This window comes from Magnusiomyces paraingens (assembly GCF_902498895.1).
Source record: "Magnusiomyces paraingens strain CBS 517.90 genome assembly, contig: contig2, whole genome shotgun sequence".
In the NCBI taxonomy this organism is placed as follows: Eukaryota; Fungi; Ascomycota; class Dipodascomycetes; order Dipodascales; family Dipodascaceae; genus Magnusiomyces; species Magnusiomyces paraingens.
In genome coordinates, this window is record NW_022474068.1 from 2,954,051 (window position 1) to 2,967,436 (window position 13,386).

General features: G+C 37.0%; 3 protein-coding genes across 3 annotated transcripts; 2 read left to right on the forward strand and 1 right to left on the reverse strand.

The window, feature by feature from the left end:
• Positions 1-2,377: 2,377 nt before the first annotated feature.
• Positions 2,378-4,183, forward strand: SAPINGB_P002676 (uncharacterized protein; the record flags this gene model as incomplete). Its single annotated transcript, XM_031997394.1, has 1 exon — positions 2,378-4,183. The coding sequence occupies one exon, from the start codon at positions 2,378-2,380 to the stop codon at positions 4,181-4,183; it is 1,806 nt and encodes a 601-aa protein (XP_031853285.1).
• Positions 4,184-4,356: 173 nt separating this feature from the next.
• On the reverse strand, positions 4,357-5,190 carry SAPINGB_P002677 (uncharacterized protein; the record flags this gene model as incomplete). Its single annotated transcript, XM_031997395.1, has 1 exon — positions 4,357-5,190. One exon carries the CDS (start codon positions 5,188-5,190, stop codon positions 4,357-4,359), a length of 834 nt encoding a protein of 277 aa, XP_031853286.1.
• A 2,007-nt stretch (positions 5,191-7,197) lies between these two features.
• On the forward strand, positions 7,198-10,440 carry SAPINGB_P002678 (uncharacterized protein; the record flags this gene model as incomplete). The annotated part of the gene is made up of 1 exon (XM_031997396.1): positions 7,198-10,440. One exon carries the CDS (start codon positions 7,198-7,200, stop codon positions 10,438-10,440), a length of 3,243 nt encoding a protein of 1,080 aa, XP_031853287.1.
• Between the last annotated feature and the right edge of the window lie 2,946 nt (positions 10,441-13,386).

Sequence of the window (13,386 nt, forward strand, 5' to 3'; positions counted from 1 at the left end):
AAATTCCTAATAAATAAACAAAATAAACTACCTTACAAAACACCCCACACACACACACATACGCACACAATACACTTAGTTTATATAATATAAGGACATTATTATTATGTCTACTACTACACTGTACCACTATTTTATCATATATATTTTGTTTTTGTTTTATTTTTTTTTTTAATTTCCTGGGCCGGATAGACTCAATTGATGGTGCAAGAATCAATCCCAGGAATGATGAAAATTGGAGGAGAAAGGGAGGGGAGGAAATAAAAAAAAACAACAACAACAAAACATAACATAACAAAACAAAAAAAAGGAGAAATTCCGGATACAAAAGAATAAAGAATTAATGTATATATACATAAGTTTATCAAATTAGATACAGGCAAAAGGAGACTTTTTGTTTTTCATAATTATGCCATTTATATGATATATAATTATAATATAGATAGATTTAAATAAATAAAAATAAAGATATAGAAAAAAAAAAAAAAAGAAAAGGTGGGGAAATCATTTTGACGGAAAATAAATATAAATATAAAAATAAAATCATTTTAAAGTTTTTTTTTTTTTTTTTTTTTTTTTGAAATAATAATAAAAAAAATTCGAGATGGAAAAAGTTCCTAAAAGACCGAGTTTGGATATAAAAAATTTCATGAAAATATAAACTGTGAGTTTAAACTATATCGCATAATAGAACTATATATATATATATATATGAAAGAAAAAGGATTATTATTAGACTCCCCGCTTTTTTTTTTTTTTTTTTCCTTGTGATATTTAGACATTTAGAATAAGTTACTTATTATTACTAGAATAAGTCTGAAAGTCTAGTATATATTAAAGTATAGTACAGTAAAACCAATAGAAAAAAAAAAGAAATAAATAATGAATGAATTTGAAAGAATTTGGTCCAGACATAATTACAACATCAATATAATCAACAACAATAACAACCTATATTTAAATAACGGTTTTGTGAGCGAGAAGAAGAAGAAGAAGAAGAAGAAGAAGAAAAAAAAGAAAAAAGAAGAAGAAGAAGAAGAAAGAAAGGTTTTGTTCCAAGGAAGAATAAGAAGAAGAAATTCATTGATAATTTCAAAAGAAAAAAAAAAAAAAGAAAAAAGAATTGAACAAAATAAAAATAAAAATAAAAATAAAAATTCATTCTACCCCCCTCATTTTACAAGTCTCGGTTTCTTCATGTTCGGACTCTTTCGTGGAGTGTCTCCGGTGGGGATAAAACAGGGAAATAAAAAAAAGGACTTTAACATTAAACACAAACAAACAAACACACACACCACTTTTTTTTTTTAATTTTTAATTTTTTTTTAATTTAATTTAATTTAATTTAATTTTTTTTTTTAAATAGTTATATTTTTAAAATCATATCCCCCCCCCCTCCTCCTCCATAGAAACTACCGTATGCAGAAAAAAAAATAAATAAAGAAAGAAAGATTCACTTGAGTGGGTTCGGCCTTTCTTAATAACCAGTCCGGACATTCTGCCAAAAAAAAAAAAAAATTTAATTTGTAGTAGTAAATTGTGTGGTAAGGAGGAGAAAAAAAAAAAAAATGAAGAACCTTTTAACATTTATTCATTTTATTTATTTTATTTATTTAGCTTACATTATGGTAACATTAACTTTACCAATGGTAACTACTATTGTATTGTTGCCCATATTCTATTCTATATCTTAATCTTTTTTTTATTTTATCCCCCACCCCACACATATACAACACATTAAAAATCACTTTCGGAGCGCTCCGCACAAAACTCCGGGGCTTTATTTTTATTTTCCATAGCTGGCTAAGCTAACAAAAAAAAAAAACCAATGACGGATGTTGAGAAAAAAAGGTGATTGTAATCAGGCTAATAATAATAATAATAATAATAATAATAATAATAATAATAATAATAAACATAATAATAATTAATCTTAATCTTGTATTGTAAACCTTTTGAATATCATATTCAAAAGTAAGTCTCCATTTGCGTCCGACCGGTGTGTCTCCCCCCAAAAAAAAAAAAAAAAAAAAAAAAAAAATAAGTTAACCCCCCCCCCTTCCAGGCGTACTCAAAATCATCCTTCTTTCATCATCATCACCAGCCATCCCCACACTTTATCAAAATCGTACCTTTTTTTTTTTATGTTATGTTATGTTATTCTATTTTTTTATTTTATATTTTATATTTTTATTTCCCCACCTTAAGGCCTCAATGATATAAATACTCGTCTAAAAACCCTCTTTGGATTCATCAATTTTTCTTTCTTTTTTTTTTTTTTTTTTTCTTCATCAATTTATTATATATATATATATATATTTCTATTCTTCACATCACATCACATTATCTCATCTAATCTCTTTACTCACCCCTCCAAATGCTCTCAAACAAATTTCTCTCAAGACGTTCCTCTATGGCAATCCCACGCCTTATGGCAGTAGCCTCCCAGCTCCGCGCAAACTCTACATCTTCTACATCCCCAGTCCTCCGCGCAGACCACCCCCATTATGTCCCACCACCTCCTAACAACCACGAACTCAACCCTGCCTACTTTCTCTACCGCTCATCGCTGCTCGAGCCAGAGGCAAAGGCAATTGTCTACCGCTCTCGCACAAACCGTTACTACACCCGTACATATGCAGAGTTTGCTGACCGTGTAAAGGGACTCGCTTACTTCTTTAAACACAATGGCTACAAGAAAATCGCAATCATTGCTCCAAACACTCCAGCCCATCTCGAAACAATGTTTGCTGCCACCGCTTCTGGAGGTATTGTCGAGGGAATCAATTACCGCCTCACTAAAAAGGAAATCGACTATATCCTCAACTTAGGTGAAGCTGATCTCGTCATTGTTGACCGTGAATTCGCACACCTGGCTGAACCAATCCCAGGCAAGCGCAGAGTCATTGTTGATGAAGATGTTGCTGATGATGAAATTGACAAACTTGACTGCGAGTATGGCCGTGTTGTTCGTGACGGCATTGATCTTGACGCTTTGACCTACAAGCAAGGTTGGGACGGTCTCTATGCTGAAGACATTGATGAAAACTCAACCCTCGGATTGTTTTTCACTTCTGGAACCACAGGTAACCCCAAGGCTGTGGAATACACTCACCGTGGTGTTTACCTGGCTGCCCTTGCCCAAATCTCAGAAAGTCAACTCAACTGCCAGGATAGTTATGGAAACCACAGATGCACATACCTTTGGACCCTCCCATTGTTCCATGCTGCTGGATGGACTTTCCCATACGCTGTCACAGCTGCTAGAGGAACCCACGTGCTGCTGCGCCGCATTGACGTCGATTACATTTGGGGACTCTTGACTCGCGAGCGCATCACCCACTTTAGCGCTGCTCCTACCGTCAACACCATGCTTCTCAACTCTAAGCGTGCCCAAGTATTGAAGCACGAAGTTAAGGTTATCGTTGCTGCTGCTCCTCCTAGTGCCAAGTTGTTTGGTGATATGATTTCTCACAACCTGATCCCTGTCCATAGTTATGGTCTTACTGAGACTTATGGACCTTCCGTTACCAGATTCTACAAGGAGGATTGGAACAAGATGCCAGCAACCAAGATTTTTGAAAACATGGCCAAACAGGGCTATGGATTCCTGACTTGTCAGAACCTCAAGGTTATTAAGGAGGGTAGTGACAATATGGAAGACGAGGTCGAGGCTAACGGCAAGGAGATTGGTGAAATTATGATTCGCGGTAACATTGTGGCCAAGGGATACTACAACGACCCAGAAGCAACAGCCAAGGCATTCAAGAATGGCTGGTTCCACTCAGGAGATTTGGCCGTGGTCCATACTGATGGTGCCATTGAGGTGCTTGATCGTGCCAAGGACATTATCATTTCCGGAGGTGAAAACATTTCTTCAGTCTATGTTGAATCTCACATTGTCAAGTACCACAATATCCTGGAATGTGCTGTAATTGGAATTAAGGATGACCACTATGGTGAGGTTCCATATGCGCTCATTACTCTTCAGGACCCTTCGCAAAACATTGATGGTGAGGATATTCGCAAGTGGCTACGCAACTTTTTGGGTGGTTACCAAATCCCCAAGCGTATCGAGGTGGTTAAGGAGTTGCCCAAGACTTCTACTGGTAAGGTCAGGAAGAACATTCTGAGAGACGAATGGAACAAGAAGGTTCACGGAGAAGTAAAGAAGAGTGCTTAGATTTTTTAGTTTTTTTGTAGAATGAAAAAAATAAAAAAATAAAAATAAAAAGATTATTATTATAATTATTATTACTATTAAAAATATTAATTAGACTACTACTACCCCACAGGACACGGCTGAGGTTTAAAGCCGCACTTCAAGAGCAAGTAACGCAACTAGAATTTCTCAATTTAGTTATCGTTTGCCTCATTGAGAATGCGCAAAATGTACAAAAAGAGATTGATGATATCCAAATAAAGAGAAATGGCAGCCGGGACTTCTTCTTCCAAATGGTATTTTTTAAGGACAAGCTGAGTGTCAATGACAATATAGAGGGAAAAAAGCAAGGCGCCAATGATGGAATAAATAAGTTCAGCAGTGGAGCTATAGGGGAAAAACATCATGAGGAAACCAACGCCAATCATGACGAAAAGAACAGTGCATGCCACGCCTTGCCACTGTGAAAAGTCGTACTTAGATTGGCATGCAAAAATAGTAAGACCGACAAAAATGACAAAAGTAAGGAAAAATGCTTCGACAACAATTTTTGTATCGTAGAGTGAGGTAATAAATCCAACCATGTATGATTCTGCGGCAGTAAAGCCGGCCAAAAACACAAGGTTGATTGGGTACGATCTACTTTTCCAAAAAGCCAATAGCATAAGAACAATCGAAGCTGCAAAACTTGTCCAGAAAGCCCACTGGTTCTGGAGAGCCCAGACGGTGAGTCCAGGGTTAAGAATAAAAATGCTTGATAAGGCAGTAGTACCGAGTAATTGGAGCGTTAGAATGGTGTAGACTCTACGTACAAAGGACATTCGTAGGTCGAGCTCAAAATCAGAAATGGGCATGGTATACTTGATGTCGTCCGGCAGATGGTCATATTGTGTGCGAGCAGAGGATGAAGCAAGACCCGAGGCAAACCCGGAAGCTGCTGTGGCTGCATCTGTATACTGAGGTGTCAGGAGGGGATCTGAAACGGAGTTGCTGGAATACTGAGGTGGTGGGTTTTGAGGGGCTGACATTTTGATAGAGAGGGGGGAGTGTTGTTTTTTTTTTTTAATTTTTTTTATTTAAAATGATAAAAGTAAATAATTAGGTGATTAAGATAGAAATAAGTGGATGGTGATGGTTATTATATATATATTGTTAATGATAAAATGAATGAATGGCGAAAAAAAAAAAAAAAAAAAAATAACTGGGCTGAGTTAGAAGAAGCCAAAAGAAGGATTTTGTGGTGGTGGTGGTGGTGGTGGCTAGCAATTTAAAATTACGGTGGTTTGGGTTATAAAATGTCGTAGGTTATATATAAATTAGTTGTTGGACAAGAATTTCAAAGCAAAAAAAAAAAAAAAAAAAAAAAAAAAATTACAACCACATGGAGGGGGGGCTGCAATGAGGCTGGGTAGATAAATACAAATGTGTAATCATTTGATAGTTATGACTAATAAATCAAATCACGTTAGCTACAGTTAATGATCACGTGAAATGTTACAAGAAATTTTTTGTCATATACACAAGTGTGGAATGGTTTATGAGAGTTGTGCTGTGTAAGTTAAATAGCAACCGTATGTTAATTATTTATAAAGTCTAAGGAGAGCCATTGAATTAGTCAGCTATGAGGGGGGGGGGGAGGAGGTTGGATTAGATTGGGTAGGTAAAAAAAAAAAAAAAAAAAAAAAAAAAGAGAACAATAAAACCAAAAAAATAAAGGCTTTAGGAGTAGAAAAAGAAGAAAAAGAAGAAAAAAAGGAGGAAAACCGCATATTAAGAAAAGGAATTTTTTTTTTTTCTTAGAAGAAATTCTTAAGATATACTCTAATATGAGTTCTTAATAATAAAACAGTAGTAGAAGAAGAAGAAGAAGTTTTAGTTAAAGGCAAAAGTTGTTGTATGTTAAGAATGTGTCAATTAATTTTTTTTTTTTTTTCAAAAGTGTGTATATTTGTAATTTTTTTTTTTTGTGTGCGGGACAATCAAAAATAACCACCAATTTATTTTTTTTTTTTTTTGTCCAAACAAACATTTAAAATTTTTTTAATTTTTTAATTTTTTAATTTTTTCTTTCCATCACCACCACTATTACTACAAACTCAGTTTTAATACAAATATAAAAAAGGGACTTTTCTAATCAAAAAAAAAAAAAAATTTTTTTTAAAAGGATTCGATATAATTATAAAAAAAAATATATATATATATATAAAATTTTTTATTTTTTTTTAAAAAAAAAAGAAGAGCATTAGTTATAAGAAAAAAAAAAGGGACATTAATAAAGCCTTTTAAAATATAAAAAAAAAAAGAAAGAGAGAAACATTACAAAGGACTTTACCGCTTTTTTTTTTTTTTTTTTTTTTTTAGTTCTTATATAAAAGAATTTGTTTTCAATCAATAATATATCCTTCTGTTTCAAAAGAACAGTCTTTATTAATTATTCTTTTATTGTTATCATTCGCCATTTGAAATACCCTACTTGATACCATCTAAACGAACCCACTTCTCTGGATTGCTTCTCTGTAAGTGTATGGTTTGCCATGTGTCCTTTAAGCAACAACAGTGGTAGCAACAACAGCAACAGCAATAGCAATAGAAAATCTCATCAATCAACAGCTTCAAACCCTTCAAAAAGTATAGAATCAACTTTGCAAATGCTTAGAAGCTCTCAGCAAGATTTTATTTCACAACAAGGGCAGCAGCAGCAGCAGCAACAGAGGCAACCAAGTAGTACTAAACAAATTCAAGAAACAACAGACACTAATAATAATAATAATAATAATAATAATAATAATAACAACAACAACAACAGCAATAACCAACTTGAAAAACACCAAAAAACTACAAACGCATCTTCTTCCTCTTCAACATCTTCAGTATCATCAGTATCCTCTTCTACTTCATCTTCCTCGGCAAGCACAACTTCTTTAATTACTCCAGCACCTTCTTTAACCTACTCTTCTTCGGCTACGGTCCCAGCATCAGGATCTCAACAAGCATCTTGTTCATCAAAATCAACAATCACATCCTCACACAAAAAAATGTCAAGAATGAATAATGCAATCGGAACATCTGGCACTAGTAATAATGGTGGTACCTCCTCTGGAAGCATAATCACTACTACTACTACTACTACCAGCTCACTTGCTAAAAATAAATTGCGTGTGGCTGCTGTATCCGCGGCTGCTGCAACTACTCACTCCAATTCTTCTTCTTCCTCATCTTCACGCCAAATGGTAGCTTTAAGAGAAACAACTCCACCTCATTCATATAAATCTCCCTGTGTCCCGTCTTCTCCAGCAACACCAATCTCGTCTCATTTTTATCATTCATCTACCTCTGGACCTTCTTCCAACAACCCTTCAAACTTAAATGGCCATGCAGACAAAAATGATCCCACTTTACAAAACAACCAAACATCTTCAGAATTCTCCGTTGCAGATAAGTCTTCAATCTCAAATCATTTTAAAAATAAAGGCATTTCAAATCAAAGATTATTTGAAGACGATGATGATGATGATGATGATGATGACGACAATAATTTAAATGATAGCACAAGTGATGCTGAAATACGGCAAACCTCCCAGACTCTTTTTAATGGCTTTTATGACAACAATAATGATAATGACGATGACAACAATAACAACAACAACAACGATGACGACGATGACGACAATGACAGCAATGACAATATCTTCAATGATGACCCTTATGACAAATCTAATGACACCTCAACAACCTTCCCCAATGACACTTTTAACGGCTCCTTGCCTTCAACTCCTTCCTCTGCATATTTCCTCGACTCTACTACCACTAATATACCCCCACGCAAACCAAGAAGAGGAAGACCCTCTTCGCGCAGGTCAAATAACAACCACATCCATAAGTCTTCCCCTTCTAATACCATCCCAAGGATACCACTCCCAGTCGATAAAGTCTCTGCTGCAATACTCCCCCACTTTTTACAGTACTCGGATGATGATAAGATTTCTTTAATTAAAACCCTCTTGTCTCACACCACCCGCCCTGTCCTCTCCGCCATTCAAGAACACATCTCACCTCTCCTTAAACGCGACCCCTTTGCCTACCTCCCCAATGAAATCTCTCTCCGCATCATCTCTTTTATCGACGACCCTAAAACCCTGGCTCGCGCTTCCCAGGTCTCTCGCTTGTGGTATCTCCTGCTCTCGGATGACTTGACTTGGAAAGAGCTCTGCAAATCCCACCACTACAGACGTCTCTCAGCTGCTGTTAGTAGCACACCAGTTCTCGCCCGTTCTCACTCAGCTAACGGTGCTGACTCAACTGCTCTTTCTCTAGTCAAGTCCCTTTATAATAACGCAAACAGGGCTCCTGCAATCCCAGAAGACGCAAACGAGCCTATTTCACTTACTCGCGGTGATGTCATTAACGGCGCAGAAGACTTTGTCGACTTTCAGTTCTACCCAGAAGCAACAAACCACCCGGTCCCCACCTCCTACCGCTCCCACTTCAAGCACCAGTACATGCTCAACACGGCCTGGACTTCGGGTGGCCGCCTGGCTGCAAAATACGTCATCAACCATTCCGGTGTTGTCACTTCTCTCATTATGAATGGTCAATACATTGTGTTTGCTCTAGACAATTCAAAGATTTACGTGTTTCATGAAAACGGCATGCTGATACGCTCTCTCTTTGGCCACGTTATGGGAGTCTGGGCACTCACCATGCATGGCAATGTTCTTGTGTCTGGTGGCTGTGACCGCGACGTTCGTGTGTGGAATGTCGAGACTGGTGAATGTCTCCAAATCCTTCGCGGCCACCAGTCCACAGTCCGCTGTCTGCAAATGGCCAACCCAACAACCGCTGTTTCCGGGTCCCGTGATACCACTGTACGTGTTTGGGATGTTGAAAATGGCATTCTGCTTCGTGTCCTCTCCGGCCACACATCATCGGTCCGCTGCATCGAGGTCAAGGGTGACATTGTTGTTTCCGGCTCGTACGACTGTACGGCAAAGATTTGGCGTATTTCCGACGGCCAGTTGCTGCATACTCTCACGGGACACATTTCTCAAATTTATTCGCTCGCCTTTGACGGCGAACGTGTCGCTACCGGCTCGCTCGACGCTTCCATCCGCATCTGGGACGCCCGAACAGGTGCCACCATGGGTGTCCTCCAGGGCCACACCTCTCTCGTCTCACAGCTTCAAATCAGAGACAATATTCTTGTTTCCGGTGGCTCTGACGGCGCGCTGCGTGTATGGGATCTCAAGGACTATAAGTGCGTGCACCGCCTTGCTGCACATGACAATTCCGTGACATCGCTCCAATTTGACGATGACAGAATTGTCAGTGGAGGCTCGGATGGGCGGGTAAAGATTTGGGACATGCATACGGGCCATTTTGTGCGCGAATTATCCAACCCTTATGACAGCGTGTGGCGCATTGCGTTCAAGGATGAAAAGGTGGCAATTCTGGCGTCGCGCTCGAAAACCAACCACTTGACAGGGCAACCAGAAAACCAAATTCATTTCAAGCTTATTAGCTTTTGTCCACCTGGCGATGGAAGTGTAGTCGTGGGGGGAAATGCAGGGCAGGCGATAATTACTCCGCCGGCTCAATCACCTAGTGATGCTAATGCAACAGCAGCAACAGCAGCAGCGGCAGCAGCGGCAACAGCAGCAGCAGCAGCTACGACTTCTACAACAACTGAAAACGACTCTAGCATTGATTCTCGTGAAACTGGCGCGTTGCAGGGCAATGGGCGCAGTGGGGCGGCAGCAGCAGCTACAGGACCCATATCAACATCGTCGCAGATTGCGGCAGCTGCAGCTGCGCGACCTAGCTCAGCGCGACGACGCAATTCGCGTGTAATGCGGGCAATCTATTCAACCAACAATGTCCGATTCCCTGGGTTGACTCGTAATGATGGTGCGGAAGTTTCGGTAACGACTGCCCCGCCGTCGTCTGCCCCGGGCTCGTCGTCATCTGCATCATCGACCTCCACGTCCAACTCACAGCAGCCCAAGCATCCGATGGACTGGAACGAAGGTATCGATCCGTTGTCGCGGGAAGATGGACCATCTGGTAGAGACGCTACTGCGGGTCCTTCATCATTGTCAGTAGATGGGTTACGAGGAGCTGGAGCAGACGTGACACTTTCTGGAACTACACGAACAACAGTGGTGACTGGAGATGTGAGCACGTTAGGAATGCCAGCTGGACTTGCAATGCTGAATGGGCGTGGAGGTGCAAGGGGCAGTGCCTCTGGGATTGATACGCCGGAGCCCATGGATTTGTCGTGAATATAGGAAATGAGGGAGGAAAAAATTGGAAAGAAAGAATATACAAGGTTTAGATGAAGAATGAATGAAGAATAAAAAATTAAATAAAAAACTATAAAAAAAAATAGGTATGAAGTTTATCAATTAAAAAAAAATAGGGATAATAGTAATAAAAAAATATACAGAAATTAAAATAGTAGAAGGCAAATAAAAATTGTTACAAAAAAAAATAACAATATCAATTGATATAAAAAAATTTATGATTAAAAAAGGATATAGTTTTTAAACGAAAAGAAAAAAAAAAAAAATAACTTGAAGAGACAGACTTTTTAGTGATTTTATTAAAAATAAAAAAACTAACATTAACCCTAACCCTAACCAATTTTTTTTTTTTTTTTTAAACTAACCCTGATCATTTTTGATTAGACTACCTCCCCCCCAATTATTTTCCTAAATAGGTTTCAATTTGCCATAAATATGTATTGTAACTGGTCTTCTTTTCTTTACAGTTTTTTTTTGGTTTTAACAACTATCGAATATTTTAAATTTTTTGAAATATATATATGTATTTAATATCTATAATTTTTAAATGTTTATAAAAGACATAAAATGGTCTGTACTTCTATGTAAAGTATAAAAAAATTTAATAATGATGAGTTGGACATCTAAGAAATAGATATTATATTGCCATGTGATAAGTCTCAATTGTTAAAAAAAAAATCACAACAACATTAATGATGGGAATTTTATTTTATTTTATTTTTCTTAGATTCAGTTAAGAAATTTCCTTAAGAAGAAGTAGATTAATAAATTTATAAATTTATAAAAAATAAAAAAAAAAAAAGTATGGAGGTATAAATAAAAGGCTTCCCCCCGGTGTTTTTGATTTTTATTTCTTTTCTCTTACCATTCACTTTTACACAACTTTTTAAACCTCTACCTCTAAATATCTATTGAAATCTACTATCTACTACCATCTATTATCAACTACTATTAACTACTACTACCAACTACTACTACCAACTACTACTACCAACTACTACTACCAACTACTACTACCAACTACTACTACCAACTACTACTACCAACTACTACTACCAACTACTACTACCAACTACTACTACCAACTACTACTACCAACTACTACTACCAACTACTACTACCATCTACTACTGCCATCTACTACTGCCATCTACTACTGCCATCTACTACTGCCATCTACTACTACCATCTCCTACCATCTCCTACCATCTACTATCAACTACTATTTACCATATCATACTATCTATAAACACTCTCACTCACATTTCTCTACTATTATTTCTTTCAATATGTTGCAGTCGCCTATTGGTAAGTTTACTAATACCGATTCACCCAATACTAAAGTTATTGATCTAACTTTGTAATAGACAAACATCACCTGGACTCAATCTCAAAAGTATACAGTCATATTAAGCCATCATTATTTCTTTTATTGTTAAAGTGTACTTTTTGTAAGTTTTCATATACCAACACATGTAATACTTAGGCTCTTAATCTAACTCTCTACTAGAAAATACATATGATCGACTGGACCTCAATGCTAAAGATTGAGCATTAGTTACCATGAGTTGTTTGTAAAGGAGATAATCAATATTACTATACGACTGAAGGTCTCCAACCTGGGATATCATCGAAGGTGAATTAAATTTGTCAACAATGTTATTCAGATGTGATGACAGCAGCTACATATACAACTACGACTTCAACTACCCAAACACACACCCACACCCACACCCACACACACTCACTCATACGATACTATGCTATACTAAAACGTCCTATTGTGCTTTCTGTTATTCAATGTTTGATGGTTGGTCGCAGATTAATCAAGGAGTGCCGACCTTGACCCTGCTTATTGACCACCTCTTGGTTATCCAGAGGAACTACGTCCACCATTGATGAAAGTATGATGAAACCTCTTTGTCGATTTTGTTGTGTTGTGTTGTGTTGATCAACCTGTTGTCGTTTCAGTTATTCAATATTGTGGTGGTTTGTGGAATATCAATTGAAGAGTGCCGTTGTTGCTCTTCCCTATTGGACCCCCTCTTATTATGTTATTCGGTTGAGAAATTCCAATAGGAAGAAATCACAATTTAAAAAAACAAAGAACTATGGTGGTAGAAATAAAAGATCTTCTTGCCTTTTTTTCAATTACTATTTATTTTTCCCAGCACTTATTTTTTTTAACCTATACCTTTACTACTATATCACGATCTACTACTATCAACTACTATCGACTACTATCAACTACTATCAACTACTATCAACTACTATCAACTACTATCAACTACTATCAACTACTATCAACTACTATCAACTACTATCAACTACTATCAACTACTATCAACTATCATTTACTATTACCAATCACCAACCATTATTGTCAACCATCAATTTCTATTATCAACTATGATCTATTATTTACCATACTATACTATCCCATATTCAAACATACGATCATCCTCATTTCTTTAAAGTTATTACTTTCAACAAGCTGCAGTGGTTTTTGGTAAGTTTACTTATACCAATGCATCCAATACTTAGCTCATTGAACTAACATTTTTTTAGACTGACATGCGATGCGATTCACTTAACCTCAATGATACGGTCATTCTTTGCCACCATTAATTTTTGTTATTGTTGCAGTGGTCTTTTGGTAAGTTTACTTATATCAATGCATCCAGTATTTAGCATATGGAACTAACATTTTTTTTAGACTGACATGCGATTCACTTAACCTCAATGATACGGTCATTCTTTGCCACCATTAATTTAGTTATTGTTGCAGTGGTCTTTTGGTAAGTTTACTTATTCCAATTCACCCAATACTTAGCTAACTAATTTTTTTTAGATCATCATGCAATTCACTCAACTCCAAAGCTATACTGTCATGGTTCTCCATAATAGGTTCCTTTATCGACATGA